General features: G+C 38.9%; 1 protein-coding gene across 12 annotated transcripts in view; it reads right to left on the bottom strand.

Annotated features, from left to right (window-relative positions):
* LOC140726859 (actin-binding protein WASF3-like) overlaps nt 1-23,428 on the bottom strand; it is a 142,915-nt gene that overhangs the window by 73,170 nt on the left and 46,317 nt on the right. For 5 of the 12 annotated variants that reach the window (XM_073043792.1, XM_073043793.1, XM_073043797.1 and 2 more), the window contains one exon: nt 12,554-12,715. In XM_073043792.1, coding sequence (XP_072899893.1) covers nt 12,554-12,686 — 133 coding nt within the window. In that variant the 5' untranslated portion in view covers nt 12,687-12,715. Of the gene's footprint in view, nt 1-12,553; nt 12,716-13,585; nt 13,716-22,016; nt 22,135-23,428 lie in introns of those variants that run through there. The other 7 variants (XM_073043795.1, XM_073043799.1, XM_073043790.1 and 4 more) reach the window with 5 other exon arrangements.

Below are 23,428 nucleotides of genomic sequence, written 5' to 3'. Positions count from 1 at the left end.
TCTTTCTTCCAGTCAATAAAAGCCGATATCTCGCCTCGCGTCTCAGAGAGTTATTGATGGTGCATCAAATATTTTGTGGTTTTAGTTCACATTTCGTGGAATTTCAGTATCCTTTCATGATTTATTGTACTGAAGTGTTCCTGTCTGAAGGAAACCCAAACGAAACAGATGCACTAAACTCCAGCATAATATACCATGGAATGAAGTAATGTAAGCTCACTGTAAAGCCACATTCCTTGAACAGTTTTTATAAAGGGTTCCCTGCACTATTACAGATCCCTTCACCTAGTATTTCTTAGTTCATGGCTCTTGCCACATTCTGAGATCCACAATCAAAAACTATGTACTAACATATAAATGCTCTAATAAACTCACATTTCCTCAAAACAACCTTATTCTATATTCTTATCTTTCACTCACAGTCCGGTCCATGCTCATCTTATTCTGAAGTTTTCACAGAAATCTTTAGTTGTGAACACGTCCAACTACATTCACCAATTTCTACAACTGCACTCTAAGATAAATTGCATGTCATTTGGTGTAAATCTGACGTGAAAAATATAATTGACGCAAATGTAATTCACAATCTAATGTGTCTAAAAACTTCCAGCTTGGCATGATTCAACTTGGAAAGTCATGATCATCATTCTATTTCAGAAAAAGTTTTTTTTTTTTTTTTACATAACCCACAAAATGTACCAAGGTGTCATGGTAGTGTAGCAGTTAGCATGATGCTATTACAGGTTGGGGCATCAGAGTCTGGAGTACAATCCCAGCATCCTCCGTAGGGGGTTTATACATTCTCCCCGTGGAACATGTGGATTTTCTCCAGGTGCTCTGGTTTCCCACCACAGTCCAAAGACGACTGCTTAGTAGATTAATTGGTCATTGTAAATTGTCCTGTGACTAAATCGGGGGTTGTCGGGGTAGCTGGGCAGCATAGCTTGAAGGGCCAGTAGGGCCAATTCCTCATTGTATCTATAAAAATTTTAAAAAAATAAATAAAATAAATAAATCAGCATCTCACATCTAAATTTCTGGGCCACAGTTCACAATTGTTAAAGCTTTGTCAGAACCACCAAGTCTGATTTGAAAAACTGAAGCCCAGCAGAAACACTAAATCCCCCAAACCAATCATTTTCCTCAAAAACCACCAAAAGCCTCACATCGGCAATATAGTGCTGTGGTAAACCAAGTGTATAGGTTTCCGTACAAACTTCAATAAATATCGCCAAACACTTTCGGTTCCTTTTAGGTAGATATCAAACATTGAATTGTGAGAGTAATATATTTAAAAAGAAGAAGTACAGTTCCATTTAAAGACTTCTATTACTATTAATAGTTTTATGGTTTTCAGCTGAGAATTTTTCATAGCTATCAAGTAACTGCCTTATTGTTAGGCTGCATATGTACACTATGCAACCAACTTTCAACTTCACATTTCAGAGTTTTCTGATTAACTTGAAATTTTCAAAAAAAATCCTTCCAACACCACAAACAAAATATTCATCCTGATTAACATTAATTAATATTGTCAAACAAATTCTAACACCCTCATCTTTGTTCATTGCCAACAAATCATGGTTGATATCTCAGTCAGTTCAATTATTTTGGTCTGCTGCTTGAGCCTGTGCTCAGTCCCCTTTCTTATATTAATAGGAGTTTGCAGTGCATATGCATATTTCTCATCTTAAAATACTTTGAAAGGTATTTTATAACCTTCTTTGAGATGTCTTATCAGTGAAAAATACTATCAATAAAACCCTGAAAATTAACTAAAATGTTCAATTTTTTCAAATTATTCATTCAATTTTCTGACTTGCAAAATCCAAATTTTTAAACAAACTGCTTGATTCTATATATTTCTGATCTTACTTTCCCTTAGTAAGAGGATCAGTTTGATACAACCTCTACATCCTTCTAGCCAATTAAAAGAGTTCATCAAGAGCAGGAATGATTACTGATAAGGAGCCATTCTGGCTCAAAGGCTTCAGTATTGTTCATAGATCAATCTGTACACATGGGAGAGATTGATGTGACTGCAGGCAAAAATCAAACAGTATTTCTGTTTCTCAAAGCTGTGTGTTTAGTCCCCTGCTCTACTTATTTTACACTTAATGACTGTGCGGTTAAGCACAGCTCCAATACCATATTCAAGTTTGCTGACAACACTACTGTTGTAAGTCGAATCAGCATACGGGAGGCAGAGTGAAAATATGGCTGACTGGTGCCACAACAACTATCTCTCACTCAATGTCAGCAAGACAAAGGAGCTGATTTTTAACTTCAGGAGGAGGAAACCAGAGGTCCATGAGCCAGTCCTCATTGGAAGATCAAAGGTGGAGAACGTCAGCAACTTTAAATTCCTCAGTGTTATCATTTTGGAGAAACTGTCCTGGCCCAGCATGCAAGTGCAATTACAATGAAAGCACAACAGGACCTCTACTTAAAAGAGTTTGCGAAGATTCGGCATGACACCTAAAACTTTGACAGACTTCTATAAATGTTTGGTGGAGATTATATTGACTGGCTGCATGGTACAGAAACAGCAATGCCCTTGAATGGAAAATCCCAGAAAGAGTAGTGGACACAGCCCAGTCCATCACAGGTAAAGCCCTCCCCTCCACTGAGCACATCTACATGGAGCACTGTCACATCATCAAGCACCCCCACCACCCAGGACATTATCTCTACTCGCTGCTGCCATCAGAAAGGTAGAGGAGGCTCGGAACTCATACCACCATGTTCAGGAACAGTTATCATCCTCAACCATCAGGCTCTTGAACAAAGGGAATGACTTCTCTCAACCTCATTTACCCCAACACTAAGCTATTCCCACAAGCCCTGGGATTCACTTTCAAGGACTTTTCATCTCTTCTACTCGAGATTTATTGCTTATTTATTATTATGATTTATTTTTGTATTTGCGAAGTCTACACACTGATTGAATGACCAAGTTGCTGCAGTCTTTTATTGATTCTATTATGGTTATTATTTCTTGAGTATGCCCACAGGAAAATGAATATCAGGGTTGTATATGGTGACATACCGTATATACTTTGCAATAAACTTACTTTGAACTTTAATGTACTCATACTTGGTTCCTCAATTTAATGTTTTTCATATTTCCCCTCACAGTTTTTGTTCTTGATTCTGTATTGTGCTATGAGACATCTTTTATGCATTCTTCTTATGTAAGATAATTAAACCTCTTATTGATTTCACTTCATAGACTGCCTGCAGATTTTACTAAAGCTGACATTTTTAAGGTGATAGCCAAAATGATAGCAAAAAAAAAAAATCGACATTTATTTCATCAAAGGGTGCCAGATGTGAGATCTACAATATACATAAGTTTGGAAATCAGGAAATTAGTCAATAAACTTATCAATATAAACCTCAAGTCATCATAAATTTAATAAATTTCTTTCTTCTTTCATCTACAATTACCCATCTTCTATGGCCAAGCCAAATTTGAATCCAGTTACCAAGTTCTTATGTATCTCATGTGGACCAGTCTACCTTGAGGAATCCTGTTGAATACTTTACTAAAGTTCATGTAGGTAAAACCCATAGCCCTACCCACAATCAATCATCTTAGTCACCTATTCAAACAAAACTAAATTAATAAGACATGACCCCCTTACACAAAGGCATGCTAATTACCCCTAATGTTTCGCAGTAGTGAATTTAAAGAGCAAACACGAGGAAGTTTGCAGATGCTGGAAATTCAAACAACAACACACACAAAATGCTGGTGGAACACAGCAGGCCAGGCAGCATCTATAAGGAGAAGCACTGTCGACATTTCGGGCCAAGACCCTTCGTCAGGACTAACTGAAAGGAAAGACAGTTAGAGATTTGAAAGTAGGAGGGGGAGGGGGAAATGCAAAATGATAGGAGAAGACCGGAGGGGGTGGGATGAAGCCAGGAGCTGGAAAGGTGATTGGCGAAAGTGATACAGAGCTGGAGAAGGGAAAGGATCATGGGACGGGAGGCCTTGCGAGAAAGAAAGGGGAGGGGGGGGGAAGCACCAGAGGGAGATGGAGAACAGGCAAACAACTAAATATGTCAGGGATGGGGTAAGAAGGGGAGGAGGGGCATTAACAGAAGTTAGAGAAGTCAATGTTCATGCCATCAGGTTGGAGGCTACCCAGCCGGTATATAAGGTGTTGCTCCTCCAACCTGAGTTTGGATTCATTTTGACAGTAGAGGAGGCCATGGATAGACATATCAGAGTGGGAATGGGACGTGGAATTAAAATGTGTGGCCACTGGGAGATCCTGCTTTCTCTGGCGGACTGAGCGTAGGTGTTCAGCGAAATGGTCTCCCAGTCTGTGTCGGATCTCAACAATATATAAAAGGCCACACTGGGAGCACTGGACGCAGTATACCACACCAGCCAACTCACAGGTGAAGTATCCCACTACCAAGCACATCTTTCCCTCCCCCCCCCCCTCTGCTTCCCGCAGGGATCGCTCCCTACGTGACTCCCTTGTCCACTCTTCCCCCCCATCCCCTCCCACCGATCTCCCTCCTGGCACTTATCCTTGTAAGCGGAACAAGTGCTACACCTGCCCTTACACTTCCTCCCTCACCACCATTCAGGGCCCCAGACAGTCCTTCCAGGTGAGGTGACACTTCACCTGTGAGTTGGCTGGTGTGGTATACTGCGTCTGGTGCTCCCAGTGTGGCCTTTTATATATTGGTGAGACCTGACGCAGACTGGGAGACCGTTTCACTGAACACCTATGCTCGGTCTGCCAGAGAAAGCAGGATCTCCCAGTGGTCACACATTTTAATTCCACGTCCCATTCCCATTCTGATATGTCTAACCATGGCCTCCTCTATTGTCAAGATGAATCCAAACTCAGGTTGGAGGAACAATACCTTATATACCAGCTGGGTAGCCTCCAACCTGATGGCATGAACATTGACTTCTCTAAATTCCGTTAATGCCCCTTCTCCCCTTCTTACCCCATCCCTGACATATTTAGTTGTTTGCCTGTTCTCCATCTCCCTCTGGTGCTTCCCCTCCTCCTTTCTTTCTCCCGAGGCCTCCTGTCCCATGATCCTTTCCCTTCTCCAGCTCGGTATCACTTTTGCCAATCAACTTTCCAGCTCTTGGCTTCATCCCACCCCCTCCGGTCTTCTCCTATCATTTTGCATTTCCCCCTCCCCCTCCTACTTTCAAATCTCTTACTATCTTTCCTTTCAGTTAGTCCTGACAAAGGGTCTCGGCCCGAAATGTCGACAGTGCTTCTCCTTATAGATGCTACCTGGCCTGCTGTGTTCCACCAGCATTTTGTGTGTGTTGTTATCCCTAATGTTTATTCATGAATATTGCTTTGGTAGATATCATGATTAGAAACATATAGAAAAAATAAGTGGATGAATGCTTTTAGGAAGATTTAAATATCCAACATATAAATAGGGAAAAAGCATAATATACCAGAGACACTTGGAAGAGCAGGCAATATCTGAGGAGACAAAAGGGCGATCAACAGTCATACCAATGAGATTTCATCAGAATCAATTCATTGATATGAAAAATTATTCTGTTTTTCTCTCCACAAGTGCTGCCTGGCCTGCTGAGTATCTCTGGCAATTTCTGACTCATGTTTCAAGTTTCCAGTATCTGGAGCAGTCCAAAATCTAACTATATCCATTTGGACCCTCATTAGGGCATGCACAGAAGCTGCAACTCACACATGAAGACTTTGGTACACTCATATCTTAGAAATATTTCATAGCTTATCATGAAAGCTAAACCTACCTGAAATATGAGATAAAGAATGAAGTCAGTCATAAGTAACTTCCCTTCAAAATGCATCCAGTAAAAAAGTCTTTATTCCATACATCCTAAGGTAACATACATACATACATAAAAAAGATTCAGAAAGTGGAAGAAAGCTTGATAATAATAGATTCCACATCTTGAAGGAAGTTAGCATTAACATCATTGCTTATTATAGGAGCAGTTGAGGAGGAGGATACAGGGTGTCTCTCAAAGTCAAGACTATTACCATCCCAACCACTCGTCTTGATTCTGATATCAGTCAATGCTAACTTTACTCTGGTGCAGAAAATTAAAACTGCAATTGCACAGTAACAAAAGGTGCCATCTGTTGATGCCACCTTCAGTGAAAGACAAATTCATAAAATATATCCAGTATTTCGGGAGTTGGAGCAGCATGGTGGCACAACTTCTTGAACTAACTGTACAGCTCTGGCAACCTGAGATGGTCTGTGTGGAGTTTGTACATTCTTCCTGTCACCAAGAGGTACATTCTAAAGATGCGTGGGTTGCTGGATTGACTTTAATCATCCTTACTATGTAACTGAGTGGTAGAGATGGAGGAGAACTGATAGGACTGTTGAGGTGGGGGTTGAAATAGGAAAAAACTGCAATGAATGTAAATGGGTGGTTAATGGTTGAAGTGGACTTGGTGGGCCAAAGGGCCACTTTCCATGCTATGTGACTCTGAATTTTAAATGTGTACTTTCCCAAATGTGATTAAATCCTATCCCTAAGAACCATCGTATGCAGACACTTACCAGATAACACATTCAATGGATCAGCCTACATAATTTCTGCCACCTCTAATGGGATTCCATCACCAGATCTTCTCCTTCCCATCCCATTAGTATGTTGAAGGAACCATTTACTCCATGATTCCCTGATCCACCCTTCCATCTCCATCAACCATTCCCATTCTCATGACACATTTCCATGTAAATGCAAGAGATGCATGTCTGTCTTTTACCTCGAGAACATAGATCATAAAGTCATTCAGCATGGAAACAGACACTTTGAACCAACTGGCCTATGCCAAGCTAATCCTATTTGCCAGAATTTCACCTCTTCCCTTCCCACAATCCAGGAACTGAAATAGTCATTCCAGGTGACACAGCAGTTCAACTTTTTAGGACACCTCCATTTCATCTGCAAGAGTGACCCTGCCCTCCACACCACTAATCACCACTACCTCACTCCCAATCTAACCTCTCAGCCTTTGGCCTCCTATATTGATCTAATAAAGTCAATTTAAGCTCAAGAAACAAAACCTTAGCATCTTTTGTCCATGTACATTGCAGCCCCTTGGGAATTAATACTGAATTTAATTATTTCTCTCTCTCTCTCATACATACATACACACACACAGATGTAGCTGTATCTTTCTATTTCGATTTTTTCTTTCCTTTTTGGTCAGCTATTTTGAAGTAATCGATAACAATTTATTCACCAATACTCTGAACTGATTACACAACCTAAAGACTCACTTTCAAGGACTCTTTACAACTCATGATCTAATATTATTTTTATTTCCAAGTTTGCCAATCTTTATCTGATTATGTATAGCTTTACATAAAATTATACTGTAATAAGTATAAGGGGGATATCATTGTGTTTTTTTTTACATTTAGTAACTCTTAGGTACAGGGATGAAAGAAAAGTGGGGAACTATGTAAGGGGGAGGGGGCTAAATTGATCATAAAGTAGGTTAAAAGGTTGACACAACATCATGGGCTGAAAGGCCTGTACTATGTGTGACGAAGGCCCGTCACTGATTACGGACGGCACATGGCACATTCAGTAAAACACTCAAAGGGTCATCCACACACATTATTCCCCTCTGTCATTGTGGTGAGCGCACGCATCACAATAAATCAACAGACACAATTTTACACTCATCCCCAGCAGTAATAGGTATGAAAAAAAAAGAAACACACTATGTCACAATTTAATTATCTCAGGTCAATTTATTCATATTCATCTTTCCAATAAGTGTTTTGCCAAAGTGTTGTGATAATCTGACGTTTCTCTCCTCCACAGTCACTGAGTCTGAAACAGAGCTGCTGCATAGAGCTACATAATATAGAGGCAGCAACAACCTGCACAGGTGTGCTGATGGTGGAGGATACCATCTTTAACTGGGTCAAGGGTTATGTCACCCAATTACTCATCTTGTGGTAAAGTTTTGGGGTTTATTCAAGTTATTTAACCAGGAAATGGTGACTCCTATAATGAGGTATATGTGTTTATTATGAGAACTGGCAGTAGAGTTTCAGATTGTGTGAAATGGAAGATAATTGAGTTAACTAGGGGGAGGGGCTTAGCAGTTATAAGCCTCAGGTTACCAAGGCTTTGGGTTTTTTTTCTGTTTAGTCTGAGGGTGGCTGTTAACCAGACGGGTGACAATTGCAAGCTGTAGATTACCGTAGATTCCGGACTACAGAGCGCACCTGATTAAAAGCCGCTGGCTCTAATTTTAGAAAGAAAATCAATTTTTCACTTGTACAGGCCGCACCGGATTTTAGGCCGCACCGGATTTTTGGCCGCAGGTGTCCCACGTTGTAATATGAGATATTTACACAGAAAGATATTACACGTGAGGATTTTTTAACTTTTAATTAAATCCATATGGTAACATAAACAAATACATATTGCAAATGCTTTTTTTCGAACCGTGCCTGTAACGCGGCTACTTTTAAATATACGTTGCGTATACTTTTTTACTGAACAACATTCCAATATCTCCTAACGACTGGTAAAAAATATATATACTGCAGCCTACCAGGAAAAGTTATTGATCGCCTTTAACTTAAAAGCAGCGTTCGCTCAGATCCAATGCCGCTCGCGTAATGTGCTCGCCCCCCTCCTTCCCGTTTATCGCAAACTGGCATTTTTCCCACAAGACGCGGCGAAACCGGGTGTGACGTCATAGCATCCCGCGATGTAGTACAGAAAACAAATATAGTTAAAACACTTCTAACTTTAACTAGAAAATGAATTACTAAGCGAAAATATTATAAACTAAATAACTGCCATAAAGGCAGCACAATGCTTTTCTTCGAGTGTTTTCCATGTTGATGAGGGTGAGTACAAATGACTGATTTACAATAATTTAATTGTGAAAGTGCGCTTGATTTATCGTACAATTTCATTGGACCTCTATGAACTACTCATCAATTTTATTGGTCTACTGTTACGAGGCAAAATGTTTTTGGCGGCATGAAAAAAATCATGCATTAGCCGCACCGTAGTAAAGGCTGCAGTGTTCAAAGCTGTTCAAAATGTGGGGAAAAAGTAGCGGCTTATAATCCGACATCTACGGTAATTGTATTTTTTTCATTCTTTTTCTTGTTTTCATGTGGATGTCCAGGTTTTTGTTTTTCCACTATTTTTGTAAATAAAAGCACCTCAATCTATTTTTGTGACTCAAGCCATCTGGTTATTCTTCTTAGACAGTTGACCCACAGATATTTGTGACACTATGTTGTAATATTCTATGTTTTATTAGTCAAAACAGCATTCACCCTATCAAGCCATTTTAGGATTACCCTTCAATCTTAGGAACTCCAAAGAATTCTGACACTAAACTATCTGTCTAAAAAGGACAGCTCACTCATCTTGTGTAACAGTCTAGTGAATCTCCTTTGGACTGCCTCCAAAGGTACAATATCATTTTTAAAGGGACCAAAACGGCACAGTATTACAGGTGTATCCTGTACAACCATAACAAAGCATTCCCATTCTTAAACTCGACCTCCTTTATAATAAAGGCCAACAAGCTGTTTACCTCCCTAACTACTGGTAAGATCCAAACTTTAAACTTTATAGACATTGGCCAAACTGCACCTGAAGTATTCTGAACAGTTTTGAGCCCCTTATCTAAGAAAGGATGTGCTGGTGTTGGAGAGGGTACAGAGGAGGTTTACAATTAAAAAAAAATCCCAGGAAGGAAAGGATTAATGTATGAGGACCGTTTGATGACTCTGGGCCTGTACTTGCTGGAGTTTAGAAGAATGAGAGGGGAATTTCATTGAAACCTATCAAATATTGAAAGGCCTAGATAGAATGTACGTTAAGAGGACATTTCCAATAGTGGGTGAGTCTAGCACCAGACAGCACAGCCTCAGACTACAAGGACCTGCCTTTAAAACTGAGATGAGGAAGAATTTCTTTGGCTAAAGGGTGGTGAATCTGTGGAATTCATTGCCACAAGGCTGTGGAGGCCAAGTCATCAGGAATATTTAAAGCTGAAGTTAATAGGTTCTTGGTTAATAAAGAAGTCAAAGGTTATGGTGGAGATGGATGGAGAATGCAGCTTAGAGGGACATTAAATCAACCATGATCAAATGGAACAGCAGACTTGATAGGAACAGAATTAGGTCATTTGCAGGTAAACTGGTCTGGGTGCAGGTAAATTCGAGTAGACAGACGGTTGCAATGGACTAGATGGGCCAAAGGGCCTGTTTCTGTACTGTAGTGCTCTGTGACTATATAAATATATATGTGATTGCTTTTGGTTCTTCAGCCACAAATTAGTTCTTGGATTGTCTCTATGTTGTGATCAGATCAATTCAAGCTTCAACTTCCACACCAAGGTGTTTACCAAATAGTCACAGGAGATATATGCAATTTCTTGCAATTTGATACTTATCTCTTTATCAGAGTGATTATCCAGGCACTGCTCTGACAGCAGTAAATCATAAACACAAACAATTCTGCAGATGCTGGAAATCTTGAGCAGCACACATAAAAGTCAGGCAGCATCTATGGAGGGGAAGTAAACAGTCGACATTTCTGGTTGCAAGCGATGAAGGGACTGTTTACTCCACTGTAGTGACAGATTTTGATATCAGTGAGACCTCAGGCATTGGGATTTGTCTCATTGCTAAAATATCACAATCATGCTCAAGCAAATATGAAGGCCCACCTTAATAACTATTATCTTCAGGAAAAATTCTATTCTCTCAATGTTCAAGATGGTTATAGTTTATCAGATTTTCCCTATAGTGAATACTATAAGCAGACACAAAGGCCAAACAATATGAGGCAAGGGCTGAAGAACAGCAGGAGAAAAAAGACATCAAGCCAAGCAGGGGAAGGTCAGTGAAACACCATCTGCTTTGTCTTCCAAAATGTGGAAGCAGAGAAAAAAAGCAATAATGTAGATCACCTCAATGAAAACACATTTTTCATAAGTGTCTCTAATCTAGAGAAAGTATACGTTTCCACACTCTAATTTTAATACCAACATAATTCACTTGTAATTAGCGAGATGGCATGTAATAATCCATCACATCTTCTTCTGCAGGAAGATCTGCACAGATCAAAATGCAACAACTAAGGAAGCTCTTTTACAATTACTGAAAAAGCTCACTACAACTGTTTTCAGTGGAATGCAATTCTTGTGAAAATGTGATATACAGTATATCTGTACATTGCTCCAAGGAGTGGGATTCTTGGAGCCGAAGAGGCAGACAGAACCACTTCTTGCCAGGCTCAATTTATGCTTGCCTAGCAAGTCACACAGGCCATTCCTTCTCACATTAACTTAATTGATCCAAATATCCAAGCATCTGCCAATAAATGTAAGGCCTCTCTCTTTTTCTTCCTCACAGCCTTTGTCCCCTCCGTGGCAGCCAATGGTGTGTGTTACATGGAATGTCTCGCTAGCAGGTAAATAAGACTTTAATGGCTGAGACATTTCACTGACTGCCCAGAGGGAGGTGCACACCACCGGAACACAATTTCAAATGTCTTGTTTGTCAATTATGATTGATTTTTGGAAAAGTCAGACAGACAATGACAATGATTTAGTGTACTAACAACTGAAATCCAATATCCAGGCAAATAAATTTTTAGCATTTTTGATCTCTACAAATATTTTAAGTTGATTCCAATCTGGTAGTGGAATTTTAAATCAGATTTTCTTATTTTTCACATTCCTCTTTTCCAGTAGGTAGTATGGTAGCATAGCGGTCAGCATAACACTTTACAGCACCAGTGACCCAGGTTCAATTCCACCACTGTTCATGCTGTAAGTTTGTATGTTCTCCCCATGACTGCATGGGTTTCTTCGGATGCTCTGGTTTCCCCCCAAATTCCAAAGACGTATGGGTTAGGGTTGGTTATTGTGGGCATGCTATGTTGTAGTTGGAAGCTGCCACCCAAGCACATCCTCAGACTGTGTTGGCCATTGACACAAACGATGCATTTCACCTTATGTTTCAATGTATGTGTGTCAAATGAACCTAATATTTCTTCCTTTAAAATGAACAAAATGTGGCTATACAATTTTAAATGAGGTCAAAGTAACACATCTTCACTGTTTGGAGAACTGCAATATGGATTTTATGTAGATTTCATTACAAATCATCTGATGTGATCAATACAGTTTAAAAGCATATGTATTTACTACAATCTAGAAAAAACATACATTTCCATACTCTAATTTTAATAAGAACATAATTCAACATATGTATTTACTACAATTCATTAAAACCAACTTAGAGATTTACTTTCATTATACAAACGTTTGTAGATTGATCTATTTTGTTTTAGACAATAAGATCTACCAACAGATATTAGTGACACCTGATAATCAAAAGACAAAACATTTGTTAATAGAGATTTAAATGGATTTTATATAAATATTTACTCAAAATACTGAGACATAAACAAATGTTAAATATAATCAATAAATGTAATTGAAAAGACTAAAGTCAACATTTTAAAAAATGAACAGGCTTCTACACTTACTGAGACTGCTGAGCTGACGAATGATAGCCGCTAGCGTATTGTTTGTGACACATTCCAGTTCATTGCTAATTCCTTCAGGCAAAGCACCATGACAGAGGTGCCTGGGTTCAATGTTCCTCTTTACTAATGGCATGTTTTCTTGTGAGCATAGAAAACTACCTGCTAAAAACAACATGCATTATTTAACAAGGGCACATGGTATTAAGCTAATTTCAAATTAATTTCATTTGCCCACTAGCTTACAGCTGCAAATAGATATAAAGTCAAGAAAAATAAAATTACTAAAACTTAGAACATGTGATATAAACCATTGTTTCTCAAATTGTGAACTGCATCAATTTTAATGTCGTAACTGAGAGATATACACCAATAAAAATAAATATACAGTTGAACAACTATTTTGATTTCAACTGTTAAGTTACCGTTCTGTTTTTAAAACAAATGGCTGCTGGATTAAAGTATTACGGGGGGAAAAAATCCAATCCCACTGCTAAAGCTAATCATATCTGGCTAGGACTATTCTCAACAGTTGATAAAAGCTTGCCTGGGAAAGAAACAGGCTTACCAACAGACAAATAACGTGATGTAAGCAAATGTAAAAAAAACAGGATTAAAAGTAGAAATAGCTCCCTACATAATTTCCATCACTATATTTGAACGCAACTAGTATGAACACATCTAAAACAATGCTATTTCCTTTTGGTATCATATCAGTGATAGTTGTAAATCAAACATCCAATTGATTTCCTTACAAAAAAAAGCATTAATATTGGGCAAAAAAATAACCAAATAGTACACACACAATTTCTAAAAATATTTCACTCAATTAAGTATATCTAATGACACTTCTCTGTGCCACAATCAAAGAAAGATATCAGTTCTTCACCATGGCAGCCAGAGATTAGTTACAAGGAAGAAGTACAGGCTTCAGAAAATAGAAAGATAATCCTAGAATTTAGTGAAAGAGACCTGAATATTCGTTGCAAATTTTGATAAATACCAAAAGGTAGTTCACCTTGGTAGAAAACCTACCTGGTCCAACATAGAAAAAGGTTTGATGAATCTGGCTTTCAAGAATCCTCACTTGTATGAGAATTGCTCAAATAAATCACGTCTTCACAAAATACTTTAAGGTAAGCTGCACAGAATAAAGTCATACAGTACTATTTAAAAAATATCCATTTCTTGAGGTAAACAGTGCAAGAGGTCCTGGAAAGAAAAATAGGAAGGATAATTATACCCTCCGTCTGCCAGAAAAAGCGGGACCTCCCAGTGGCCACCCATTTTAATTCCACTTCCCATTCCAATATATCCATACATGGCTTCCTCCACTGTCATGATGAGGCCACACTTAGGTTGAAGGAACAATACGTTATATTCCATTTGGGTAGCCTCCAATCTGGTGGCATGAACATCGATTTCTCAGAGTTCCAGTAACGCCTCCACACCCTCCAGCACTTCCCATCCCCTTTTCCCTCTCTCACAATAGACAACAGACAGTAGGTGCAGGAGTAGGCCATTCGGCCCTTCTAGCCAGCACCGCCATTCACTGTGATCATGGCTGATCATACATAATCAGTACCCCGTTCCTGCCCTCTCCCCATATCCCTTGACCCCGCTATCTATAAGAGCTCTATCTAACTCTCTCTTGAAAGCATCCAGACTTGGCCTCCACTGCCTTCTGGGGCAGAGCATTCCACATATCCACCACTCTCCGGGTGAAAAAGTTTTTCCGCATCTCTGTTCTAAATGGCCTACCCCTTATTCTTAAACTGTGGCCTCTAGTTCTGGACTCACCCATCAGTGGGAACATGCTTCCTGCCTCCAGCGAGTCCAATCCCTTAATAATCTTATAAGTTTCAATCAGATCCCCTCTCATCCTTCTAAATTCCAGTGTATACGAGCCCAGTCGCTCCAATCTTTCAACATATGACAGTCCCGCCATTCCGGGAATTAACCTTGTGAACCTACGCTGCACTCCCTCAGTAGAAAGAATGTCCTTCCTCAAATTTGGAGACCAAAACTGCACACAATACTCCAGGTGTGGTCTCACCAGGGCCCTGTACAGCTGCAGAAGGACCTCTTGAGCATCCTATACTCAATTCCCCTTGTTATAAAGGCCAGCATGCCATTAGCTTTCTTCACTGCCTGCTGTACCTGCATGCTTGCTTTCATTGACTGATGTACAAGAACACCTAGATCTCATTGTACTTCCCCTTTTCCTAACTTGACTCCATTTAGATAGTAATCTGCCTTCCTGTTCTTGCCACCAAAGTGGATAACCTCACATTTATCCACATTAAACTGCATCTACCATACATTCGCCTACTCACCTAGCCTGTCCAAGTCACCCTGCATTCTCATAACATCCTCCTGACATTTCACACTGCCACCCAGCTTTGTGTCATTGGCAAATTTGCTAATGTTACTTTTAATCCCTTCATCTAAATCATTAATGTATATTGTAAACAGCTGCGGTCCCAGCACTGAACCTTGCGGTACCCCACCAGTCACAAGCCTGCCATTCCGAAAGGGACCTGTTAATCACTACTCTTTGTTTCCTGTCAGCCAGCCAATTCTCAATCCATGTCAGTATTCTGCCCCCAATACCATGTGCTCTAATTTTGCCCACTAATCTCCTATGTGGGACTTTATCAAAAGCGTTCTGGAAGTCTAGGTACACTACATTCACTGGCTCTCCCTTGTCCATTTTCATAGTTACATCCTCAAAAAACTCCAGAAGATTAGTCAAGCATGATTTTCCCTTCATAAATCTATGCTGACTCAGACTGATCCTTCTACTGCTATCCAAATGTGTCATAATTTCCTCTTTTATAATTTACTCCAGCATCTTTCCCACTACTGATGTCAGGCTAACTGGTCTATAATTCCCTGTTTTCTCTCTCTTTCCTTTCTTGAAAAGTGGGACAACATTAGCCACCCTCCAATCCACAGGAACTGATCCTGAATCTATAGAACATTGGAAAATGATTACCAATGTGTCCACAATTTCTAGAGCCACCTCCTTAAGTACCCTGGGATGCAGACCATCAGGTCCCGGGGACTTATTAGCCTTCAGACCCAACAGTCTATCCAACACCGTTTTTTGCCTAATATAAATTTCATTCAGTTCATCCATTACCCTAGTTCCTTTAGCCACTATTACATCCTTACCTGCCCATTGCCTCCCTCTGGTGCTCGTCCTCTTTTTCTTTCTTCCATGGCCTTCTGTCTCTTTCACCAATCAACTTCCAGCTCCTTACTTCATCCTTCCCCAATCCAGGTTTCATCTATCAACTTGTGTTTCTCTCTCTCCTCCCCCACCTTTTAAATCTACTCCTCAGCTTTACTTCTCCAGTTCTGCCAAAAGGTTTTGCCCAAAACATTGACTGTACTCTTTTCCATAGATGCTGCCTGAGTTCCTCCTGCATTTTGCAGGTGTTGCTCGGATTTCCAGCGTCTGCAGATTTTCTCCTGTTTGTGGAAGGATAATTATATGTCATATGGGTTTTGTGGTAGGACTGCTGATTAACTACATTGTAATGTATGGAGTATATAATGTCTCTTTATTAAGCAGGCTCCTTATGAAAAATACCTTTTAAGAACCCATTATAGCTTGAGCAATTGATGCTTCCCTCTTTCACACTTCAAAAATGAGATCATTGCATCTGGAAGGTATGTTCTACAGGTGTCCCCAGACCAATGGATTTTGCTGAATCTTGCTGACCAGGAGCTTGTTTTTGCAACCAAGTGCAGGCAAGATGGCAGGATGTGAAGGCAGCTGCCTCACACTAATGCAATGCAAGCAAATCCCTCTTATCTTTCTCTTTATGTTTCTACACTCTTCCTGTTGGCAGTATCACATGCAAATTGTCAGTTTCCACGTGTATAGTGACCATCCAAAAAAATACATTATCTCTGTCTTTCTCTCCCCTTGTCTCTTTATCAATACCCATATCAATATCTATCTTCACTAAGTCAGATAGCTTGTTGAGCATTCAAGCTTTTGTTGAAAACTATAAATTAAAGCATTTGTCCTCATCCCTTATCACAGTTCCACACATTCCCATTGATTGTTCACTTCAGCTTCTCCCATGGATAATGCCAAACTGTCCTCAAGCTGAATCTTTCAGATTCTCAAGCGAGCTGATAAAACTACATACACTCTAGGTCAAGGAACATTCACTTCTATCGTTGTAGCATTATTAACTGTGAAAACAATGGTCAATGAAGGCCAGATACTCTACCAAACTTGTGCCATACATAGCTATGCAATTATGACTTGATACTTCCTGAATAACTCTTCATTCCTCCTCTTCACAATGCAGCAAGTAAATGGTAGAGGCAAAATGTTGAATGGAAATAGAATTTCTGTATCAATGGAGAATGGAAACTTCTGTATCAATTTCCTCATATGATCAATACTAATCTAGATATTTATATTGATCCTGTACATGTTATTAGTTCATCCATATTATTAGCATAAAACTTTGAACTTCAAATAATTCTTTATATGTCTTTTCGCTGATGTCACCTTGCTGTTCTGATTCAGCATTTATTTACTACTGAGGTAACACTGCTACAACTAAATATTTTCAAACTTTCAAGCCCATAAAGATCAAAGCAGTTGCCAGCAAGAGAGAAATACAGCACTATTTTATTGATATAATGCAGTGCAATATAATCTTGGAATCATTGTGTTAGGAAGTACTCAACAGAGTTATGAAGAGCAAGACTGTTAAGTTAACATTCATAGTATTTATTAGGTGAATTTATTAAATTATTTGATTCTTAATCATCACAAAGTTCAGGAAGTTTCATCAATACTTGGAACATGATAAAGACAGTGCATGATGAAATTATTACACTCAAAAAATCAAATGTTTTCTTAATTTTAGAAACTAAAAATGCTTCCCACAAAAACGACTTCAGCTCATCACCAGAAATTGTAGACTATTTGCATGCCACCATTCACCAGAAAGATAACAGCATGCTCAGATGCAGCGGCCTCTACGGGGTTAACCAAAGATGTGATTGTCTTTTTTACATGTTCTTTTTATGATCGCAAGATTACGAACTTCAAGTACCCCATCAGCAAGTTGCTTGTTGGCAAAGGAGCTGGACTTGATATGGACTGTGTTGCTGCCTGCTAAAAAGATGTACCAGAGTCAGTGCATGAAGACAGTGTGCAGTCTAATAGCGAGTGATTGTCTTAGTCATTTTTCTTGTGATAGTAACATCCTGTTGGACATTGGTAATGTGGAATACTGCAAGCCTGGTTCACTGGTTTATTAGTACGACTGACGGCGGGCAGAGCTATAATAATCGATTATAGCGTGGACAAGGCCTCATGCCGCAGTGTCACCTGTTGCAGCCACCCAGGAGAGGTGACCCCAAGGCAGAGCGGCGTGGCATCCACGCTGCATCAGTGCTGCTCTCCAGTGCTCACTCGGTGGAAGACAAGCTGGATTGCGTTTGGCTGCAGACTACTACAGATTGTTCTTGCTGATGTCTATAGACAGGGACATGGGCTATATCATATTTTTTGTGTGACGGCATGTTTACTGCTATCTTATATGTGCTACAGTACATCTGCTTTACGTTGGGTATGACTGTTGGTACTGTGTTTTGCACCTTGGCACTGGAGAAACACCGTTTCTTTTGGCTGTACTCATGAGTTCTCATTTATGTTGGAATGACAATTAAATTTGAAGTTCAACTTGAACAAGTGTTTATCTGCTACAAAGTACAAACAATAATGGAGCACAATAACAGGAAGTCAGCTGGAATTTTGAACTTAAAATAGTAGCTTGTTAAAAATAACTCAAACATAAAAATATCATAATTTAGAACTATTGTTTATTCAATGCTAATGTAATATATAAAATTAGTTAATATGTGATTATAGTCCTCAAGATTTAGCCAGATTAACACTGCAGAAATATTAATTTTAGTTTATTCCGTGACCGTTACACAAAAGTTTTATCTCCTTTGCAGAAAGATAAAAACTGGCCATTTATCTTAACTGCACCAATAACAATACATATAAAACTGGTTAAAAAAGGCAATAGATTGTATTCCACATATTTTGTATTGTGTAAATTAACTTACTAAAATGCTTGCAATCACTCAAATGTTATCTCAAAAGAAATCATTGAATTGCTGCCGGTTATGTGGAATCTCTAAACTTACACACTCACTCAGTTACTGCCAAATTAAAAGCACCATTAAAAGAAATAATTCTAATAAAAAGATTGATAAAGAAAGAAAAGAAATAATTCCTTTCCTAAACACAAGGTAAATCAAGTTTTACAGTTTGCACTGTGTACATGACTTTGGTTGCCAATAGATCACCCTAGTCAAAGGATAAGTTAATTTCCTCTTACAGAAATCTGTAATAAGATTTATAATTTGTAATTTGATTTTACCAAGAATGCCATTCATTTAGTTTTTATGTCATAAATGTAATTTCTGACAAAGGTGAATATTTCACAAGATCAGTTTAAAGATTCATCTAATTCTTAAGCTCAGGAGAGGTTACGCCACTGCTGGGGAATGGCATATTTTCTATTAAATCATAATAAAGCTCACCTGGTCTGAGATATCATACTATAACCTCAAATGAATTTACTTATTCAATTTCCTATATCAGTCCTCATACATATAAACATAATTATATCTCATACCTACAGTATATAAAACCAATGTTTAGACTGGAACTTTGGAAAATGTAAATACCAATTTATTAAATACAATGCAGCATGGCTAATAGAGAGCTCAACTGCACTTCATACCCATGTAAAAGTTATGTATTTCTGTTTTGGTGTAAATTGGCATACATTACAAACTAAAGTTCGAAGTTCAAAGTAAATTTATTACCAAAACACATATGTCACCATGTACAACCGACAGAATAATTTTCTTGTGGGCAGTAAATTTAAGAAACAAAATAGAATCGATGCTAGACTGCACCCAACAGGACAGACAAGCCATCAGTGTGCAAAAGACAACAAATTGTGCAAATATAACAGAAGAAATAAGAATATTAATAATAAATAAATAAGCATTAATTAGAAAACATGAGATGGAAAATCCTTGAAAGTGCATCCATAGTTTGTGGCAGCAGTTCAGTGTTGTGGCAAGTGAAGTTATCCCCTCTGGTTCAAGAGCCTGATTGTTGAGGGGTAATAACTGTTCCTGAGCCTGGTGATGTGGGTCCTGAGGCTCCCATACCTCCTTCCTGATGGCAGCAGTGAGAAGAGAGATGGCCAGGGTAGTGGAGGCCCTTAATGCTGTATGCTGTTTTCCTGCGACAGCACTCTGTGCAAATGTGTTCAATGGTGGGAAGGACTTTACCCATGATGAACTTGGCTGTATCCACTACATTTTGTAGGATTTTCTGTTCAAGAGCATTGGTGTTTCCATACCAGGCTGTAATGCAACCAGTCAATATACTCTACAACACCCATAGAATAAAAACACAAAATGCTGGCAGAACTCAGCAGGCTGGACAGCATCTAAGGGAGGAGGTAGTGACGACGTTTCGGCCCGAAACGTCGTCACTACCTCCTCCCATAGATGCTGTCCGGCCTGCTGAGTTCTGCCAGCATTTTGTGTTTTTATTTGTTTCCAGCATCTGCAGATTCACTCGTGTAACACCCATAGAAGTCTGTCGAAGTTTTAGATATCATGCCAAATCTTTGCAAACATCTAAGGAATTAGAAGTTCCTTAGAAAATGGCATCTAATGTGCAGGCCCCAGGACAGATCCTCTGAAATGGTAACACTGAACTACATTGAGCTGTCACAAGTCTGCAGACATTCACAGCCTCCAGAAAAGCAGAATATCACGTTATACAGTAATTTTCATAGATTCTTCAAGGTGATTCAAAAAAAATTATCACCTAAAAAACCACCACCTCTGCCTGTGCAGAGTGGCTGTGGCCACAGACCAAAATGAAATTTTCATTATTCAAACTGCAATCTTATAAACTCAGAAATATTAAAGTCAGATCGTTTCTGTGTCACTTGCACCTTGAAATTATCACTGAGATGCAATTCTTCTTTAAGATTTAAGAATGGCCAACGTTCACACAGCTGCATAATATGAAGACTACAGCATATTTATCATGCTGTTTCTTCAAATTACCAGGAGCACATTATAATACAATGCAAGAAAGGTCAAGCAAGACTAGTTTCTGACAGGTAATTTCATTCAATACAATTCAATAATAATATTCAAGAGTGGACGATGAATAGTATCAAGATTTCATAAAATATTTTGAACAAAAAGTTTACAAAAATCTGTTTTGTTTATTAATATAAATGATTGGCTATCTAATAAAAACAAAGGGGAGTACACCCTTTGAGTCTGTCCCATCCTAAGAAATGGAAAGCTCTCTAACACTGCTCCATTCAAATTACACTCCAACCTGCTGCTTTATTGCTTCACATTTCTTAGAAATTCATAACTCTAAGATCAAAGAAAATTTCCCTGTTTTGATTAAAAAGCCCTCTAATATTAAATTATCCCAACATAGGCAAATGATCTCTTAGCATCATCCTCCTAATCCTTCACAAAATGTAATGCGTCTCACTGATGGTACCTCTCGTTACCCTAAATTCCAGTGAGTTTATGCCAGTTCTATTCAGATTCACCTGAACTATCCCAGTAATCAGTTTGATGAATCTATCTATTTTACTTCAGTAAGATTAAACTATATGTTCCCACAGATTTGGTTTCAATAAAGTCCTGTAAGATTCATCCTTACTCTTCTACTCCAACCACTTTTCACTAATGATTAACACACTATTAAGCCTTCTGAATTGCTCAAAATCTGCAGTTTATCTTTCTATAACTGATATATCAGCACAAACAGATCTCTCCATACACCAATTTTGTGAGATTCGCACTGTACAAAATTGTTTGCCTCATTTGGACACACCCAATAGATTGAGATAAATGAGCACAGCAGCAGGTGCACATATTTAGAAGTGATAATGTGCCACCTGGTTCTTCTTTCAGGGTCAGAGGAGGGGGATGGGAAGGAGGAGGTGGGGGGCAGGTGGTGGTGAAAATGGGTGTATGGTGGACTTGAAGGAAGGAGAAATGGGGACAGAAGAGTGCTTCAGGGAACTCAAGTGTGTGCAGTCATTAGTGGTGAAAGGTGAATCAAACTGCAATTAGGATTACAGAGGGTATGATGCATTCCATGGGCCTCTGACAAAGTTTTCAAATCAATGGTACCAGGATGACTCACGTCAGGAAGTACATGGTCAATTTCCAAAATAAGACCACCAAAAGAAAGAAAAAAAAGATTTTTTGTTGTATCGTACTGAAAACAAAAGCATTATGCAAATAAATTTCCATCCAAGTCCACCGATCCGGCCTTCTGACATATTTTGTCATGTTATTACTACATTTGACACCTTGTTTCTACATAGGTTATTTAGTTAGTACTTACCTTCGCTTCAGTATTTCCCATGAGCTTTCACCAGAAAGCCTAGTATTGCACTAGCTTTTAACACAAGTGATTAAATTGATTTCAAGCAGCTGAGACTTCTTTATCGATTCTTGTGGGAGCCAAGAAACAGCTCGGCAATGTGAAAACAATCCTTTAATTCTCTCTATCTGTTTTCTGTCCTTGAAACAAACCCCTAATCGTACAGATGTAATCTGACTAATTCCATAAACCCATAATTTGCATAGCTCTCCGGACTACTTCGTCGAAAGACTTAGGAGGAAGCAAAAGGCAAGGGCAGGTGTGCCTGAGCCCACCAGTCCATGCGACAAGCAAACACATGCATGAATGACTAGGTAAATGTTCTCATGTCTGTGCAACAGAGGCCAATCTATTAGCTCTCAGACTATAGGGTAAAGACTTCACACTGTCAAATTTGTCTGAAAGCCACCGAACATTAAAATACAGTGGAATCCAGTTGATTGGACCATCGGTTAATCAGGGCAGCTTCTTATTTGGCAAGGAAAAAAAATATCGAGAAAACAGCCAGGATTCAGATTCAGATCCCTTAGCTTATTTGGGAAACTATGCCGCCTAACTGGAGCAGGTGACTACTGCCAAATATTTTCTAACTAGTGTGGTTCGCATTATTATCACATGGCCAATTGACATGCTTAGAGCGAACAATTTTTAAATAGTGACATGTGTGTATGTGTTCAAAAAGCAATGATTATTGTCACTGATAGTGATGATTAATAAACAGCAAGACAACTTAGAACTATTTTGCTCACTGCAGCTTCAAGCTTTCAGGCTCGGAGATGCCAGAAATAGCTGGGAGTGAAAATGAAACAATTTTACTACTTCAGCAAGTTAGGAACTATGAAGAATTTTAAAGGCTATTGACAACCATCTTCAATGTTACAATTAAAATGAAGACTTGGAGAATGCAATAGTCAAAAGCACTGTTTGGAGGCAGTCCACTATCTGCACCTGATGTCTGTGCTGATTTTGTTCATTTACAGTCAATCAAAAGAACATGTCAATGTAAACTGAATGAATTCTTCCATTGATAACTATTAGGAACTAATATTAAGTTTTATAGTACTGTAGTAATTTTAGTAGAGTTCTAATTTATTCTGGATTTTATTTAAATACATAATTTATTACTTGGTTAAATTGTAGTTTGTTGTTTTTATACCTTTTTAAACTATTTCCATGAAACTTTGGCTAATTGAGGCAGCCGCTTAATTGGGCCAAATTGTACTGGTCTTGATGTGTCCCAGTGAACTGGAATCCACGGTATATCATAAATTAGGATCTCCCACTTTTCAATATAAAGTGTGGTGTGTGGAACATCAGGAACCTCATAACAACCTCTACACACTCACACTCCTTTTAGCATCTAGAGGGTTGAA

The sequence above is a fragment of the Hemitrygon akajei genome, chromosome 4, assembly GCF_048418815.1.
Source record: "Hemitrygon akajei chromosome 4, sHemAka1.3, whole genome shotgun sequence".
Lineage (NCBI taxonomy): Eukaryota > Metazoa > Chordata > Chondrichthyes > Myliobatiformes > Dasyatidae > Hemitrygon > Hemitrygon akajei.
The sequence above is the reverse complement of the archived record's forward strand: the minus strand, read 5'-3'. Positions and strand labels throughout refer to the sequence as shown.